The sequence below is a fragment of the Trichosurus vulpecula genome, chromosome 3 (assembly GCF_011100635.1).
Source record: "Trichosurus vulpecula isolate mTriVul1 chromosome 3, mTriVul1.pri, whole genome shotgun sequence".
Classification (NCBI taxonomy): Eukaryota; Metazoa; Chordata; class Mammalia; order Diprotodontia; family Phalangeridae; genus Trichosurus; species Trichosurus vulpecula.
The window spans coordinates 265165551-265185736 of NC_050575.1; the positions used below are offsets into that span (position 1 = coordinate 265165551).

The 20186-nt window shown below is 37.5% G+C and overlaps 1 protein-coding gene across 1 annotated transcript in view; it reads left to right on the forward strand.

Moving 5' to 3' along the window:
* Positions 1–20186, forward strand: part of PLCB4 (phospholipase C beta 4) — a 159558-nt gene that overhangs the window by 101416 nt on the left and 37956 nt on the right. Inside the window, exon 23 of the mRNA XM_036751602.1 lies at positions 801–1005. Coding sequence (XP_036607497.1) covers positions 801–1005 — 205 coding nt within the window. The remainder of the gene's footprint in view (positions 1–800; positions 1006–20186) is intronic.

The window sequence follows — 20186 nt, forward strand, 5'->3', positions numbered from 1 at the left end:
TTGTGCCTCTTTAGCCAGAATGTTCAACTTGACCCAGATGAGGCAACTCCTTCCCATGCCAGTGAGGAGGTCCTCACTGACTCCAGAAGGTACAAAATGTGTGGAGTTTTGTTTTATTGTCTTGCTATTTTGTATTAGAATAAAGCTTCAGCCATTTAGACTCAGATTTTTGTGTCCAGTTATTCTGATTGGAGTGAAAGGAGATGTCTTGGGGAGGTCAGAGTATGTTAATAATTTATGGCTGGCGTTTTTTTTTAGTTTAATATCTCAAAATCTACTCTAAGATCTCTAAATTTCAGGGGCCTAATTCACATGGTCTGCATTCATAGATTAATGTTCTTTAAGACATGGATAATTGTTTCAAGGACACTTTCCATACCCTTAAAAATAATGAGAGACAAATATCAGGAGGTAGGCACAGGGAGAACAGAAACAGTATTGGACTGGGAAGTGGGAGACCTGGGTGCTAGTCCTGGTTCTGGCACTAACTTGCTAAGTAACCTTGTACAAATCACTCTCTAGGTTTCATTTTCATCAGTAAAATAAGCAGATGGGACTAAATTCTCTAAAAGTTCTTTTCTAGCTCTAAAATGCAGTGACTGTTTGACCAATGACTTCCCAACAATTGAATGAAAAATCGATCTGACACTAGGAATCTTAAATATGTTCAGTGAATATTTATTCTGTCCAGTGATGATAGAGTAGCCAAAGCGTTGGGGCCCCAAATAACTAGGACAATGACATATGGGAACTGACAGTATTATTTAGGTCTGTGAAAACTCCTTTTCTTTGATTGGCAGGTCATCCTCCCTGATCTGGCTGTCTTGAGAATAGCTGTGTATGATGACAACAACAAGCTGATTGGTCAAAGAATCCTCCCCCTTGATGGCCTCCAGGCAGGTTACAGACACATTTCTCTTCGAAATGAAGGGAATAAACCATTATCACTGCCAACTGTTTTCTGCAACATTGTGCTTAAAACATATGTGCCGGATGGTTTTGGAGGTAAGGTAAACATTTGCAAATGGATTATAATATGTAGGTTTTCCAAAAGTCAAGAATTTGAAAAGCCCCAAAAACATATATTTAGAAATGCATGGTTGCCTTTGAGGACATCTGGTCTTGCAGCCTCATTTTACTATTGAGGAAATAGGCCCAGAGAGATCAATTGACTTACCCGAAGTAGCATCTGTAATTAGTGGCAATGTGATTTGAACTCAGGTCATCTGACTTCAATATAACACTTTTCCCATCCTACTACATTGAGAAGTTCTACTAACAAATAATGTCTTTGGATAAATTATTTAACCTCTATCAGCTTTGCTATTAACTGATAAAATGGGAAGGGTTGAACTTGATAAGAAGGCCCTTCTAGGAGTCCCTTATTCTAAGTTGCCTATTAATCCTTACAAACGTGCTTGATAAGGGTTATATCCACACTGGCAGTCAAAACAAACTAAAGAATATAAAGTCAGCACTTCCTGAGTGGCAGCATCTACATACAACCTCACCAACAGATGTAAAATGGATTCATCCATCTCTGTGCCTGAGTTTTCCTTCAAATCCACAAAGGATCACTGCTTTAACAGGAGTTTTGCCACCAAACCAGGAGCTGTTCATGTTTTAAAGCAAAAACTTGAAACAAACTGTGAACCAAGAACCATAGGAAACGGGACATTTCTGCTAAATCCCTGCTGAACCCATTTGAAAAAGTACCCACTTGAACTTACTAAAGATTGACAAAAACAAATAAGCAAACAATCAGCCAGCCTGAACTAAAACCAAACCTATAGATTTTCAAAATTTGTCAACTAGAACATTACAATAATCTCAGCAGAAGCATGGATTATAGTATTGTAAAGATGATCTAGCCTAACACTGTCATTCTACAAATGGAGAAATTTTGTGGTTTGTCCAAGGGCCCATATATATCACCCAGTTAATATTTGTGCATGCACTGAGGCTCATCTATCCAGTAAGGTATAAGCTCCTTATGGATAATAACCACATTTTGCATTCTAAGCTTATTACAAAGAATCTTGAACTGGGTAGGTGTTTAAATAATATTGAATTTATCTGGAATTCATCCTTCCAGCAACTGTAGCTTTACCAATTTCAACACTGCCCTAAACTGGTAGGAAGTAAAAGACACTCATGAGTGGCCAAAACTTGTCCACTGGTGAAGGAAATTCAGCCTTTAAGTCTCACCCAAATGGCGATATGGAAAATAAAGCAGCAGATCAGAAAGGAGAAAAAGATGAAGGCAAATAGAAGGGGGAGGATACAGAGCAATATCAAACAGCCTGAAGAATTCTTAGGAACTGTACTGTCTGTGCCAAAGCATCAAAAAGTCCTACACCTCTCAGCTACCCAAGAGTGTCACTGTGTTAGAGCACAATATACTAATTATGTACTATTCATAGTGATTAATGTGAGTCAGCAAGAGCAGGGTAAATTATGTTCTCTGTTCTCTGTTTAAGAAAGCAGGAAAAGTGTAGTACATTTTAGAAATGTTTCCATAAAAAACAGTTAAATTTTTAAGCTTTGGCACTTTGTGGCCTAAGCTTAACTTATCTATAAAATTTACTTAAGTGAAATATTTCATTGCCCTAACATGATAGATAAATGAGACCTGCATGGGATCACCAGATGGTTTAGAACTTTCTAGACTTGGTCCAAAAGTATTTAGAAGCCCTGATGATAGAATGTCCATTCTTCATTTAAGTAAATATTTGGATTACTTTCCCTAATCCTAGGACTTTTTCAAGTTTGCCACATTTAATACAGTTGGAATCTTTGTCCATCCATGGTAGTGGCAGACCTGATGTTAACTGTTTAGTCTTAAGTTTGATATTCACCAAGTACTAGATCAGTGATTCTTGGTTATTCATTTACCATCAAGACCAAAAAGAAACATGATAGGTTAAAATTGACCTCCTTGGGCCTTGGAGGAGTTTAATTGAAAAGTGGAGTGAGGGCTTCCATTTCCCAGTGGAAATGGAATAACTAAGAATAAGTGATTGGTTTGGGCATTAGCAATTCATTTCAGGTCTTCATCTATTAAAGTGAAAAACTACAGGAAACTGTAGACATGGAAATCAGAGTATCAAATTTTAACTTTGAAATCCTTGCGTATGCAAATCTCAGATTAAATTCTGATTTAGCTTTATATAGGATTCAAAATCACCGCTATGGGAGAATGCTTTACAGTAGTGGTGTCAAACTCAAACAGAAACAGATTCCTGCAAAGCAGCATACTGTCTTAGAAAACCACAAATGAACATTATCTATATCATATTTTATGAGACTCCCAAGCTTGACACTTCAATTTTTGTATCCAGAGCTTTCTGCCTCCACACACTGGTCAATTCCAGAGAACAAATTCAAAATGAAACTTCCAGCTCTTGACATATTAGCATTCTCTGTAGAAAGGTAATGGGCAGAAGCATCACAGTTTCCCTAGGCTAGTGGGAGTTTATGGAGTTTCTTTCCTGCTAACAATATAGGAGATTCTATTACAACAACTATACAGTGTGCTACAGAAGTTAGGAGAATGAGTCAGGCTGGAGACTTTACATGGAGAAATAGGGTTCAGTATCAAGGGACAGCCATCTTTTTTCATGGGACACATGAGGTAGTCTTTTTTTTGATGGGCAAGGAAATATATCCTTATTTGAAAAGATGCTGTTAGTAAGTTACTTGCTCCTTGTGAACAATTTGGCTCATTTGGAAAATCAAGTCCCCTCTTTGAGAGTATAAGTTGACAGTCTCTAAAATTATGTGTTCTTAATTTTCCAAAGAGCATATTGGCTCTGATGGCCTTTTGAGGGTCATTCAGCAAGTTCAGTTTCAGTTCTTGGCTTAACTTTTGACTTCTGAGGAAATGCCATGTGTCCCTACCCCTCTGTATTTTACAAATCATTTAATTAAAACCTTCCTCTGCTGTTACTTTGCCTCATTACAAATAAATTAAAACCTCCTCAGAGGCACTTATTAGATTTCCCAAAATGGCCTTACCATTTTCTACAGAAATACTCTTTCTATAAAATTTGGATCCTAGGGATGGATCCACTCTAAATATTTATATGAAGACTATAAGTCACCTATACTCCTTTACAAATAGGTCCATAAATACATTTAAATAAATCAGTGAGATTCATGAGAAATTAGTGCTGTTCAGGTTTATATTGTTTACAGGAACTTCACAATTGATTTTTATGGGACATTTTATGTTGCTATTCAATTTGATTCAATTCAATAAGCATATATTAAGTATCTACTTATGTGTAAGACACATAGGCTCTGAGTATATGAAGGAAAAAAAGAAATAAAATGGTCCCTGCCTTAAAGAGCTGTTGCTGAGACCAAAAAACTGTCATGTATTTCAAAAAGATATTTTATAACTAGCTACCTTGGTGCTGCAGAACAAAAACCCAAATATTCTTCATTTATGTCTTATTTTCTTTTGTCTTAAGAGTTCTAAAGTCTGTTATTTATTTTCTTATTGAAGAATGTTCCATTGAGAAAATGTTTAGTTCACTCTCAGCAAAGAAGTCTCAGATTTAAAATGTCTTAATAATATTTATGTCCATCATTAAGACCCAGGAGCCCCATGTATAGTATAACTTTTAAAGATTTAGCTTGAAGATTAGTAAAGCTTCAGTAAGTTGAAATTTTTGTGATTTCATCAATGTAAGTACTCCCTCAAATGATACATCCTATGCAATTCTTATTGCCCTTATCCTCTCTTAAATCTCCCATAGGAAATCAGTTCAGCTCTCCCCAATGTGTCCATCTGTTATCCCTCACTCTGTTATATGACCAGCCAGTCTCTTTTTGTTCCTACATTCTCAGATAATGTTTCTAATGCCATTTCCTGTGTGCATGCCATTATTGTGAATATGCAGAATCCTACTTTGTACCATGCCCACTATGAATCTCTTCTTTACCTTTTAGGTCACTGGCATTTTTAGTCGTTCACAGATTGTGAGGTTCCATGATTCCCAGCCATATAGCATTACCAGGAGAATGGTGGTGTTAAAAAGATAGGTTTCAAGTCAGGGAATAACTTGAGAACATTGAAAGAGCTGCACAGTTTCCCAAATGCAGTCCGTTAGTGTTAGCCCATATGCTGTTAAGTTGTGGGTTTACCTGCATATCACAATCTGGACAACAGGCATGTTTGGACAACTTGGATTTTCCTATGTAAGTTATTAAACTGGGGAAAGAGAATAATTCTTCATTAATGAGAAAAAATATTTCTGATCCATTTTCTAAAAGAAAACACCAGACATTGATAAATCTCACTAGAATTGGATAATGGATGTTGCATGCTATGGAGTCATTCAAAAGTCATCAATCAACCAATTAACAGTATTTTTGAGTGCTTACCATATGCCAGGCACTGTTCTATGTGCTAGAGATGGAAAGAAAAAGCAAAAACCATCATTTCCCTAAAGGAGCTTACATTCTAACGGAAGAGATGAGTATACCCAAACCGGCACACGTAGACTAGAGGGATGGCATCTCTAGAGGCATTCACAGCTGAAAAAAACTAGAAAAGGCCTTCTTCAGGAGGTTGAGCTGAGTTTTTTTTAAAATTCAAGGAATTTAAAATGTGAAGGTGAAGGAGAGTTGAGCATTCCTTTCATGGGAGACAAAGAAGGCAAAAACATAGAGATGGAAAATGTAGCATCATATGTGAGGATTAGTAAGTAAACTAATATGTCTGGAGTACATCAAGAGGAGTAATTTGTTTAAAGTCTGGAAAGTAGAAAGAACTAGGTCGCCAAGAGCTTTAAATAACAGAGGACTTTATATTCGAGCCTAGATATAGTAGGGAGCCATTGGAGTTCACAGGGAGAGGAAGTGAAATAGTCAGACCTATACTTTAGGAAAAACACTTTGGCAGGTGAGTGGAAGATAGGTTGGAGGAGGATCAGACTTGAGGCAAGGAGACTAACCAGAAGACTATGCACTAGTCCATGAGAGAAGATCCAAACCTGGATTGTGGCTATGAGTTGGGAGGAGAGAACTTATATGAGGGACATTGTAGGGAAAAAAATTACAGAAGTTGGCAAGTGATTGGATACATGGAGTAAGTGAATGTGAGCAAAGATGTTGATGAGTTTGCAAACCTAAGTGACTAAAAGAGTGAATAGTGGCAGTCTTGATAGTGATAGGGAAGTTCATTTAGAAGTCTGAGTTTGGGAATAGAGGTAATGAGTTCTTTTTTCTGTTTTTCAATATGTGGAGACATCCAGTTTGAAATCCCAGAAGGCAGCTGGTAATTAGGACTGTAGCTCAGGAGAGAGATTGATATGAAGATCTTGAAATCATCTGCTTAGTGATGATAATTGAATCCTTGGGAGCCTATGGGGTAACCAGGTGAGATACTAATAAAACAAAGAGACGAGTCCCAGGAAAGAGCCTGAGAGACACCCACATTTACAGGACATAACATGGATGAAGAACCAGTAAGGAGATTGAGAAAGGAGCTGATATTGAGTTGTTCCTTATATACAAGTATGTTCATCCCAGTATAATTACAATTTAATTACTGGCCTACATTCACTTAATCCATTGCTCCCACCCTACACAAACCAGATTCTTCTACCTTAGCATCTCCTCACCTGCTTCCAATAAAACATTTACAAAAATTTCAAAGAACCTATATGTGTATATATGTACATTATATATATATACACTGTATATACACATATATATGCACATATACATATTACATCCTTCATGCAATAGTGGAAGATGAGGGAATGCCTCTCCATGACCTTCATCTCCATAGTAATTGTGACTTTCTATGTCACTGCCCCTTAGGTCTATTGCTCTAGGAGCAGATTCTGCCAATGGGACCCTTGGAAATGATCTGTCTGTTTCAGTAGCCTCTGCCAAAATTTTGCCTTTTGAAAAACTAAATGCTTGATGAGGAAGTAATAGGTATAATTTAGGAAAAAGGTGACCTAAATAAAATTTCTGTGAACAAATTAAGAAATATTTTATTTTCCTTTAATAAAATTGTACTGCCTATCAATCAAAAATATAAAGCCTTTTTTAAAAAGAAAATCAATTGGTAAGAAATATAAGCACTGCCAAATCTAGGGCCAATTGGCCTATTGGATTACTGGTGCTATTTTAACTTATTTTATCGCAGAGGAAAAAAAGGCAATGAAGATATTATTTACCCATTGGAGCTCAGCATTACAGTGAAATATTGCTGGCTCAGAGAAAAGGTGCACTTACCCTGCTGCCAAAGCCTGGAAACAGTTCCAGTGTTAATGAGCATTAAATGAGTCCTCAGTGTTTCTTCTCTTCCCACCCACTGTTGCTTTTGATACTTGCCTTTTTTATTCTTTTCTGGATGCCTATTTGGAGTCTTTAAAAAACTCTGAGCTGAAATGAAAGCTATTGAAAGTTTTCAATAGAACCCAGAGCTTTATCATTACATTTAAATGTCATTTTCAAGTCTTTGTCCTTGAATTCTCACCTCTTTGTTCCCTGAGCAGTTCTATCTCCTCTTCCCTAATGACTTGTTATCTTCCCTTCTGTAAGCCTTAAATTGACAGCTTATTTCCCTTCCCACTTTCCTAATATTTAGAGTCTATTCATGGGTCCTAAAAGGGAGCTCTAGAAGATTCCTAGCCCATCCCTCTTCCTTTGAACTCTGCTGAATTCAAACCTTTCCAAAATCATGCTAGCCAGCTTGTTTCTTAAATAGTTAAGAGAAGAAGATGTATCATATTCCCTGCTAACCCATTCCATTGTCTTGTCCGTCAAAAAGCTCTATTTAAAATCTGACCGAAATCCTTCTGTCTGTGATTGAAAGCCATTGCCTCTGTTTCAGTGTTCAATGGTAAAAGCTGTTCCCTCTTAAGCAGGAGAGTTATGATTCTCTATTTCAAGTTTGCAAGCAAAATGTCTAATGTAAAACACAATTTTCTCATTAGTTGATGATTTCTACCAGCACAGCAAAGCACCTGAAAAGAGAAAATCTGCTTTTCTGCTGTTTCTCCTTCTAACTCACATATCACTAACTTGTATCCAAGATAGTAATATGCAGGTTATCTAGGTGGCATAGTGAGTAGATCACAGAACCTGACTTCAGGAAGGCCTGTATTTAAATGTGGCGTCAGACACTTACTAATATGTCACCCTAAGAAAGTCACTTAACCACCATCAGCCTCAATTTCTTCATCTGTAAAATGGGGATAATAATAGACCCAACCTCCCAGGGTCGTTGTGAGTATCAAATGAGATAATAATTGTAAAGTAGTAATCATAGTGCCTGGCACAAAGTGTTATGTAAATATTAGCTGGTTTTTTTGTTATTATTGTTAATTATTATTATTACTTCCCAGAGGCTGTAAGATAAAATGAGATATTGGTAAAGAATTTTACAAAGTTTAAAGTGCTATATTGATGCTGGCTATTATTATTATCATTCTGAAACATAGAAGGAACAAACATAGGAGAAACCTGGCTACGAAGTCAGCTACTTGTGGAGCTAGTTGACATACTCCTCCTGACTTGCTTCTCAAGGATACTGTACTTTTTTTCTAACTCTGGATTCTCAAACTCTCTGAAAGACATATTCATGGACTATTTTTTCTTATTCTTTTCATAAATTAGCAGTCTTCGATGCTTCCTAAAAAATTTCATATTTCCCATAGCAGGAAGAAAATAAAGCATATAATAAAATCTTTACTATTCAGATACTATCCCTTCAGAATCCCTAAGATCGGAAGACTTGAAATACTCCTAAAAATAGCTCATGAAAGATAATCTTCCTCCCCATTTCCTCACCTATAGAATAAGGATGACAATCCTTTCACTGCCAGGCCTCAGGGTTGTGAGAAAAGAACTTTACAAACTTTAAAGAATGATGCAATTGTGAGTTTTTCTTCCTGATCCTCTTATTAATAATTATTATCAATAATAATAATAATACCTAGCACTTTTATGGCACTATAAGATTTACAAACCATTTTAAAATGTTACCTCATTCCATCCTTACCCAGTAATCCTGTAGGGACTATTATTATCCCAATTTTACAGATGAGGAAAGTGAGAAAGAATAAATGCTTGACCCAGTGTCACACAGCTAAGTGTTTTCCTAATTCCTCTATTCTTCCTGATTCCAACTCTACCCATGGCTCCACCTAGCTATCTGGTTTCTTATTTTTATTGGGATTATTGCTTATAGCTCAAGTAGCCTATGAGAACTAAACAGCCAATCAACATGACCTAAGATAAATGGAAAAGAGACCAAAAACACATTTGTTGTAAAAGTGGACTGAGGGCACTGTGATTGTGGAGATTGTAATACACCATACGTTTACCTGCTAATTAAGAGGACCATGGATAGAACCATACTGAATCTGGAAAGACTAAAGACCCATGCTTGGTTGTCCAAGTGGACTGGATCCAGTCAGTCAGAGATAAGAGTAAGATAGCTGTTCAGCAGCCCTACTTTACCTTTGTGGGACAGTATGATAGATATAATGAGCTGGTGTTTTTTTTTAAGTACTTGTTAATTCATACTGCTTTTAAGTATTTCTGTGGTAGGAGAAATGAAACTGTCCCATAGCTTAAAAAAAAGTGGAGTGAGGCCTCTGATTTTCTTAATCTCTATTCAGTCCCCAAATGACACTTGTCATACAAAAGTGGAATATATTATAATTAGCTGGGTTTGCCCAGGAGGTAGAAAGGCTGTCTCTGATTCCCTGGTAGTATATAGGAAAGTGCACCTTATCTATCGTACAGGGGAAGCCCTGCAGATAGAATGACTCCAAAGAAGAGGTGTAACCCTACAGGCCACACATTGGTAGTAGCAATGGTGGTTTTGTGAGTAATAGATACTCTGCTTTCAGAGGACAGAACCAGTGACAAAGAGAGAAGTGTAGAAGCCTAGCTAGCAACCTACATGGCAATACTGAGACCTTCAGTTCTGACACCTCCAATTAATCATGGTGCCTTCCATCTGAGATTATGAAAGTAGCCTCACATATATATATATATGTCATTTGGACAAAACTGTTTGGACAGTGTCCTGGTTTTTCCATCTGTCATACATATCTCCAGTGCTTAATGCAGTGCCTTGCACATAATAGGTGCTTATTACTTGCTTATTGACTCAGTTTGAAGGCTCTGCTGAGGGGGAGCTGAGAGAGCACAGAGCAAGAGTGGAAGAGTAACCAACACCTGTACTGACCTCAGGAATTCCTTATAGTACCAGGGTGTCGTGTTAAGGAAGGTTTAGCAGTCAGATTGGTAATCTCGGTATGTAGCACAATGACAGACCAAGCCACAATATGGGTATAGTAGTGTATACACATAAATCAATCTATAAGCATTTATTAAGTGCCTACTATGTGCCAGGCACTGTGCTAAGTGCTGAGAATACAAAAATAGGCAGATAGCTCATGCCCTCAAGGAGTTTACAAAATAATGGAGGAGACAATATGCAAACATATACATATACACACACACAGCAGACTATGTACGGGATAAATAGGAAATAACAGAAAGCACAGGAAGTAAGAGCGGTTGGGGGATGGCTTCCTCTAAAAAGCAGGGTTTTAATTGTGACTTAAAGGAAGCCAGGGAAATCCGTGGTAGGAGTGGAGAAGGAAGAATATTCTAGGCATAAGGGACAGCCAGAGAAAATGACCAGAGCTGAGAGAGGTAGTATCTTGTTCATGGAACAGCCAGGAGGCCATTGTCCCTGGATTGAAGGTATCCTGTGATAGGAATTCTAGCCTTCCTTCAGGGAAAGGAAAAGATCAGAATATGGCTGTGTAAAAGACCATACCTACCTTAAATGAACAAATGTATCTACTTGGCTGGAAAGAATGATCATGCGTAATGTGGTTGGATGAGCACAACATCAATGCCTCTGCTGTCTGTGGTCTCAAGACTCCCAAAGAGAACCTATTTAAATTAATTACAGATTCTAAATATTTTCACACTTTACAATATCATATGAGGCACCTGCCTAAAGACCAAATTCTATGTAATTAGTTCATACATGAGTTGCTCACTGAAAAGGCAAACTAAAATATAATTGACTAAAGCTATGAAGATGTGCTTTTTAGAAGGGTTGTTCTAACTATTGTTAAATCACAATACTGGAGAAAGATGCTGTGACTTTTTTCAGAAAAGTCTCTTCTTCGTATATTCTGTTCTCCTAACAGTTTTTTAGTAATAATGAAACTTGTCTACTATAGCAACGCTTACTAAAATCTCCCCAATAAATCAAGAGCCTCTAGGTTTAAGCACAATAAGGAAAGGCTGACTGTTCTGGCAGCTGATGCTGCGGATTCTCCTAAAATATCACCTTTGGTGACTATAAATATCAGTCATACAGCCTTCGAGTGTAGTATACATTGGACATTTTTCATCTATTTTTTGTACTTTGAATAAAAGTTCATTTCAGCATCATATGCTTACTTGAAAATAGCAAAGTGATAGATAATTCTCTGCCTTATGCTATGGGAGAAGGGTTAGGGCCTGAAGGAATTATTACCTGCATGTGGGTCATAGAATGAGTGCTAGACTTGGAGTCAGGAGACCTGGGATTGAAGCCTACCTAGACATTATGTTTGTAACCATAGGCGAGTCACCTAACCTCTTAGGACCCAGTTTCCTGATCTGCTGAATGGGTAATATTCTTTCACCGCCTATCTTGCAAAGTTATGAGAAAAATGCTTTACAGATTGTAGGGAGCTATATAAAGGCAAGTTATCGTTCAGATTAATATGGTTATTGTATTCCTGTTCCTCAGTGCTACCTCACAGATTCAACTTGTGGCCCACAGCTTTATCCACTCTCATAGGCTGAAGGAGCAGCTGATAGAGCACTAGCCCTGGAGACAGGAGGACTTCAGTTCAAATCCAGCCTCAGACACTTGATACTTTCTAGCTGTGTGACCCTGGGCAAGTAACTTAACCCCAACTGCCTCGCCAAAACAAAACAAAACAAAACAAAACATAGGATCAAAGATCTCAAACTGGAAGGGATCTCAGAGGCTGTCTAATCCAGCCCTCTCATGTTACAAATGGGGAAACTGAGACCAAATTAGGTTAATTGACTAGTCCAAGGCCACAGAGGTAATGAATATCATCTTAATTTAATTCAGTGAATATCAAGCATCTACAGCAAGAAAACATACAGAATATAAAATATTATTATAGGATAAGTTTCATGAGAAAAGAGATTCATTATATTGGTACTATATAGGATCTTTAATCTTGTTACATGAAGCAGCTAGGAGGCACAGTGGATAGAATGGCAGGCCTTGAGTGAGGCTTCCTCAATTCAAATATGGGCTCAGATACTTACAGTTGTGTGACCCTAGGCAAGTCACTTGATACTGTTTGTCTCACTTTCCTCATATATAAAATGAGCTAAAGAAGAAAATGGCAAATTACCCCAGTATCTTTGACAAGAAAAACCCCAAATGAGGTCACAAAGAGTTGGACACAACTGAGCAACAACAACAAATCTTTTTACAACATTCAATGTTAATGCCATTTGCTTAAGATTCTAGTGAAAGTATAGCTTGGATGAAACATCAAGGCCCAGTATCATATCAACACGTGTGTGTGTGTGTGTGTGTGTTTGTGTATTTCCCTTAAGATGATGATGAAAGAATCAGTTAATATGAAAGGTCCTTTCATTTAATGGGTTATCCACAGCTCTCTAACTGGAACAGCTTGTAACCCAAAGGATTGCTAAGGGTTCACTATACTCTCATATACTGTACATCAGATATTGAGGATTTACTATGCATCATATTCTATTGTATTAATCAGTACAACCATCTTATCTAGTTTTTGAATTAACTTTTTTCAATCAACAAAAATTCACCCTCTCTCTCTTCTACCTTACTCCATCCTTCATTTCCCCTCCCCCTAAGAAAGAAAGAAAAATAATACCCCTTTAACTCACAAATATAGTCAAGCAAAACAGTTTCCCAAAATGGTCATGTTCAAATAAAATATGTCTCGATCTGCACTCTGAGTTCAGCACCTCTTTGTCAAGAGGCGGGTAGCAGGTTTCATCATGAATACTTTGGAATTAGGGTTGATCACTATTGATCAGAACTTTTAAATCTTTCAAAGTTGTTTTTCTGTACAATATTTGTTGTCACGTATAAACCATTCTCCTCACTGTCATCATCTCAATATTCCATTAGTCCACATTAGTCTTCCCAGTTTCTCTGAAACCATCCTCTTCAGTATTTCTTATGAAACCATGGTGTTCCATCACATTCATACACCACGATTTGTTCAGCCATTCCTCAGTCGGTGGGCATACACTCAGTTTTCAATTCTTTGTTTCCACAAAAAGAGCTTCTATAGACATTTTTTTGTACATTGGATTGTTCTCTTCTGTCTTTGATCCTTTCGGGGTATAGACCTAGTCAACCATCTATCTAGTTTGTGTACACCCTAGAATACCTTAACTAGATTCAAACTTATTACCCTTGCAAGAAAGATGGAGAATTTCTCTCAGATGTTCACTGGTTCCTGGTTGTTGTCCTTCATTCTCGAAGAGGACCAAAATGATACTACTATGCTAGAGTCGAGTTTCAGTGTGTCTGACTGTGGCTGATCAGACCAATACCAGCTCAGAATGTTCTACCACAGGTCGGGCACAAACAGTCCATGTGAACATTTAGGCTGGATGCTCTAAATTTGCACATCTTGCATTTCTTTAGAGCTATTTCAATTTTGCTTTGCTCATAGAGCACAGAACCTTCTCTGATATGGGCACAGTGGCTAGGAGGATGCACCAGTCTTAGGTATGCACACTGGCAACATGTTTGGTAGCTTCTTATTTTAACTAGTTATTTCTGCTAAGTGGTGAGATCAGTGTTTTCTATACTAGCAAAAGACCACAAACCCTGTCAGTCTCTAAATCACAACTGCTGGTGGCAAAGTCCAAGTCACCCTGTCCTAGATCCAGGGCTGATTAAAGAAGCAGACTAACTAATTACAGAGAGGCTCACCGGCCTGTTAGCTATGGCAAAGCTGTATCTTCAGTATTTGACTTATCTACGAACTTTATAGATCGATAGAAGATAAGGGAGGGACAAACATTTATTAAGTTCCTGCTGTGTGCTAGGCACTATGCTAAGTACTTTGTAAATATTATCTCATTTGATCCTCACAACAACCCTGCAAGGTAAGTGCTATAATTTTCTTTCATTTTCTTCTTAATTCATCCTTATCACTCAACTCAACCTGTTCTGTCCAAAGTTACCAGTGATCTCTCAATCCTCAACTTTCTTGACCTCTTTGTAGCTTGTGACACTGTTGATCATTCTCTTCTTCATGATATTCTTAAGTTTTCAGGACACTAGTCTTTCCTGGTTCTCCTACCTCGCTGACCACACCACTTGGCCTCCTTTGTTAGATCTCCATCCAAGACACCCCTGCTAACTATGGGAGTCCTACAGGGCTCTGTCTTGAGCCCTCTTCTCTTCTCTTCTCTCTCTATATTATTTTACTTGGTGATCCCATCATCCCATATAGATTCAGTTGCCATCCCCATGTTGATGATTCTCAAATCTATTTATCCATCCCTAACCTCTCTGCTGACCTCCAGTCTTGCATCTCTAAATGCCTCTCAGACATCTCAAAATTGATGTCCTGTAGACATCTTGAACTTTACACATCCAACATTGAACTTGTTATCTTTCTGCCTCTCCTCCTACCAGTCTTCTTCCTTCCTAACCTCCCTATCATTGTCAAGGGCACCACCATCCTTCTGGTGTCCCAGGCTCTCAATCTAGATGTCATCCCCAACTCTTCACTCTCTCTCACTTCTCCTTTCCCCAATATCCAATGTTACCAACATCTGTCAAATTTACCTTTGCAACATCCCTTGAATATGCTCTCTCTCCCCTCTAATACTGTAACCACCCTGATGCAGGCCTCATCTTATGTCTAGACTGTTACTATAGCCAGATGGTTGACCTACTTGTCACAAGTCTCTTCCCACTCCAATCCATCTCCCACTCAGCCATCAAAGTGATTTTCCTAAAACGCAAATTCACCCATGTCATCTTCCTACTCATTAAACTTCAGTGGCTCTCTATCACCTCCAGGATCAAATATAAAAACCTCTCTTTGTTGTTCAATGCCATTCATAATATAGCCACACACACACACACACACACACACACACACACGCATCCCTTTCAAGTCTTCTGACACCTTATACCCCACCACTTACTCTTCAATCCAGTGACATTATCCTCTCCTGACACTCCATCTCCTGACTCCAGGCATCTTCAATGGCTGTCCATCATGCAAGGAATGCAATCCCACCTCATCTCTGACTCCTGAATTCCATGATTTCCTTCAACTATCAACGAAAATACCTATTTTAAATATCTCTTTCATATTAAGTCTTTCTCAGTCCCTTTTCATTCTAATGACTTCCCTTTGTTGTTTATTTCCTATTTATCTTGTATATATCTTGTTTGCATATAGTTGTTTGCCTGTTGTCTCGCCCATTAAATTGTGAGCTAATCAAGGTCAGAGACTATTTTGCCTTTCTTCATATCTCCAGCATTTAGCATGATGTCTGTCACATAGTAGGCACTTAATCAATATTTGTTGACTGAATTATTATTCCCATATTATAGTTAAGGAAACTGAATCAGATGAAAATTAAATGACTTGCCCAGGGACATGTAGCTAGTAAATAATTGATGCTGAATTTGAACTCAGGTCTTCCCAGGCCCAGCACCTCTCTATTGTATCACCTAGCTACCTCAGGATAGAAGACCAGATAGCCCAGGGGAAGTAGAGTACAGTGGGGAAAGTACTGTGCTTAGAATAAAGAATGCTCTGTACCTTAGATTCCATGTGGCAAAGGGCAAGTCATTTAATCTCACTCTGCCTCAGTTTCCTCACATACTACACAAGAAAGTGTGGTATCATAGAATAGTGTATGTGTAGTCATAGAGTCAGAAAGACCTGAGTTCAGATCCTGTCTCTGTAATATGCTAGCCATTGTACCATAGGCAAGCCACTCAATATCCATGCAAGTCTTTAAGACTACAGGTTACGGATGACTTGGTATGTAAATGTAAAGGAATTTCCACACTGGGTGTCCTTCTTCCTTCTCACTGATGTTATCATAGGTCAAAGTTTGAAAAGGTCAGGGAGAGGAGAGGCATAATAATATTTTCACTATTTTAAAAAATATTTTTCAATATTTTTTGAAGAAAGTGCTTTGTGAATTTTAAGTGCTATATAAATGTATCATCACCATTATTAATAGTTTAGTGAGCATATAAAAAGTGAATTTAATTTAACATGGTATCTTCTTAGTGAGGGTAGCTAGGTAACACAGTGGATAGAATGCTGTGCCTGGAATAGGGAGGACTCATCTGAATTCAAATCTGGCCCCAGACACTTACTAGCTATGTGATCCTGGGCAAATCACTTAACCCTGTTGGCCTCAGTTTCCTCATCTGTAAAATGAACTGGAGAAGAAAATGGCAAATGACTCCAATTATCTTTGCCATGAAAACTCCAAATGGGGGCATGAAGAGTTGGTTGGACACAACTCAGGACTGAACAACAACTTCTTAGTGAACCTGTGTCTGTTCTTACACATCACCACTTACAGTCTTTTTATACCTTCCTCCTCCCACATACTCTGTGATGCAATGACATTGGCCTCCTTGCTGTTCCTTCTTGGAAGGAAGTTCATGATAGTTCACAAGACTCTCCATCTCCCAACTCCCAGTATTTTCACTGGCTGTTCCTGATGTGTTGGAGGCTCTCCTCACCATTTCCCTGGCTTTCTTCGATTGTCAACTAAAAGCCTCCTTCTACAAGAAGCCTTTCCCAACTACCTCTAACTCAACTGATTATCGTCAGTTTATTCTTTATATATTTTGCTTGTACTGAGTTGTTTGCATGACATCTCCCACATGAGATTGTAAACTCCTTGAGAGCAGGGACTTTCTTTTGCCTTTCTTTGTATCTACATGCTCAGTGTAGTGTGTGACATATAGTAGGTACTTCATAAATGCTTCTTGACTTATATTTCTAAGTTTTTATGATCATCTATTCAGTAATCCATTCTAGATTTTTGCCAGAGATGGCTATCAGGTTTACCATTTTCTGAAATCCACTTCTCCCTTCTTTTTGAACATGGCCCTTTGATCTTTTCACACATGCCCTTTAAAATTCTGAGCTCATCAGAGAACTCCCACTGTACTTCATAATTCTCTTTAGATGTAGTCCATTTTCTTCTGAATTAGATCTTTTTTGGATAGATCATGCTAATTTCATTTTGGAGAGCCTTCTATCCCTCCCAAGCTGTCATCTCCTTTAGAGTTGCAGGATGTGGGAGCATGCCTATCGTTTGTTTTATTTAACCTTCTGAAATTTTATTTCCTAAAGTCTACAGTATATGCCTAATTATGACCCAGCTTCCAATTTCTTGGCTATTTTGAGCTCTTAGGAAAAGATCCATAAACAGAGTCTAAGCTATCTTGCAAATGAACAAAATTTGTATCTGCTAAGAAAATATTTAAGTGTCAGTCTTATTTATACATAAAAATGATCACACAATTTCAGGACCTGGTAGTGAAACTCCCCAGTTAGTTCACAGAAATCATAATAGTAGTAATTGGGAGTAAATTTAAATAATGATGTTTATCCAACTAATGAATACATCTGCAGTACTTATTGAATTCAGTCATTTTTGTTGTGTCTAGATGATACCAAAGCAGATGGTAGAAAATTGAAAAATTTTTAACAACCCATTTAATGACATCGTATAGTCCATGGAGTTATCCAGGCATTTTATGGACTATTTAAAATCCATATAGCATAGATATATGGACAGAGCATGAAGCAGCATAGGACCTGGGGTCAGATCCTAACTATGCTGCTTCTTATTTCCACGGCTTTGGACAAGCCATTTAATGTATCTGAACTTCAGTTTCCTATCTGTAAAATGGGCTAATTGACTTCTGAAGTCCCTTCCAATTCTGAATCTGTGGTCCTAGGATGAAGCCAGGGATTCAGATTTACTGTATGACCTTGGGAATGCATTAGATGGCATTTATTCTGTCTTCAAGGCAAAAATGTTGATAAAATATCATAATAATTTGTATTTAGAGGCAGGTAGGTGGCATAATAGATAGAGTCAGGAAGGTCTATGTTCAAATCCGGCCTCAGATGCTAACTTCTGGGCCTCATTTTCCTCAGCTGTAAAATGTGGGTAATCATAGCTCTTATCTCAGAATGGTCAAGAGGCACAAAAGAGATAATGTATGAAAATAGTTCTTTGTAAACCTTAAGCACTATTTAAGTGGCTTCCTTCATTATTTAGGGCTTCGTGCCTTATAAACTAGCTAGAATAGTATGACTTCTGTCCTTAATCATTAATTTTGCATCAAAATATCAACATAGACTACCTGGTAACATAATCAATATTTTCTAAATCATCACCAATATCTGCAATTAATCCATCAATAAGCATTTATTTAGGGTCTTTTATGTACCAGTGACTTGCACTAAGGATACAATAGAGGCAAAAGACAGTCCCTGCCCTCAAGCTGCTTACAATCTAATGAGAATAATCCAAACTGACAAACAGGATTAGTGAAGATCTAAGTTTTAATAAGAATATTTAAAAATGATTTTGGTTGTGTTTGATGCCTTAGGAAATCTATATTGCATCTTAGATAATTTTCTCACTTTAAAGTGAAGTTTTTATTCCCATTAAATTATTTCTTAATAAAAACATTTTGATTAATTCTTTAGTACAGAGGAAGCATAGTGGATCAAGTGATTAACTAAAAATCACAAAAATATAAGTTAAACTGTCACCTCTAGTATTTAATAACTGTATGACCCTGGGCCAATCATGCAGAGTTTCAGGCAGTTCTCTAAGACTTATCTACTAAATTATAGACAGGTCTGCTTTGGTGGAAGGAGTTTCCACATCAAAGAAATCAGATCCTTGAAGTATACTCTGACATTTACTCATGTGTTCATTCTAAACATTTCTATGTAAGGCACTGTACTTAATCTACCAGATTTAGGAAAACACAGTGAGATAGAGACCATGTGTTCAGAGAACACCAACATAAGTGGTGGAGATACATACACACATAACTATAATATCCATTAATGCTCAGGGAATTTGTAGCTATTAAGCATATGATTTGCACTATTTAATGACTTAAGTGATATTTTTCCAAAATAGAGAGAAAGAAAAAAAAAGAAAAATTTTACATTATTAAAAATTTCCCAGTGGGAATGACCTGACATTGAAAAACCATCATCCTTGGACAAACAGTTTTGCATTTTGCCTTTGTGATAATCAAATCAACTTTGTCATTTCTCCTGGAATCTATTAGTCCCAATCTATCAATTAGTCCTCAATCTATTAGTCCCATATGGCTCCACTCACTATCCCTGTAACTTTGCAAATCAAAATATTCCTCCTAGGCCTCCACTTCCCTAATACATCATTTCCTTCATGAGAATGTAAGCTACAAAAACCTGAGAACTTTTGCATATGTGTATCTACTACTTAGTACAAGATTTGGACATAATAAGCCCATAATTCATTTTTTTAAACTCATCCAGTACTTAAAATAAAATAAATGTATGCTTTGGGACTAGGATATAGATTATTAAAGATGAAAAAAATTATATAAAAACATCACCACAGATTAATTAGTCAAAACTGTTAGCAGGAGATCCCAGTCTGAATCATGTAGGTTTATAGAAAGCTTGACTTAAAGTGGAAAACTTTTATACTTGGGCCCAAGTACATATTGGAGAGGCCTTAAAGCATGTAGCAGTACTATGTAAATGTCTTTCCTATAAGCAATTTGAACTCAATTCCTTGTTACCATGGAAAACCTAAAGCAGAAGTTAGACCCCAGCAGCAGAATCATCTGTGCCTCAGATTCCTCAAATGTTAAGTGGAAGTAGGGCCACACCCAGGAATGTTAGAAAGAATTGATAACATTTGTTCTACTTGGCCCCAAGAGGCACATGAAGACTTTTCCTGGCAGAATGGATAGATAACAACAATTTTGTTCCAGTGGCCATGAAGACAACTGAAGCAGGTGCGGTAGAGCTCTTAAAGCTTGGTCAGATATTGAATTATACTAAGGTCAT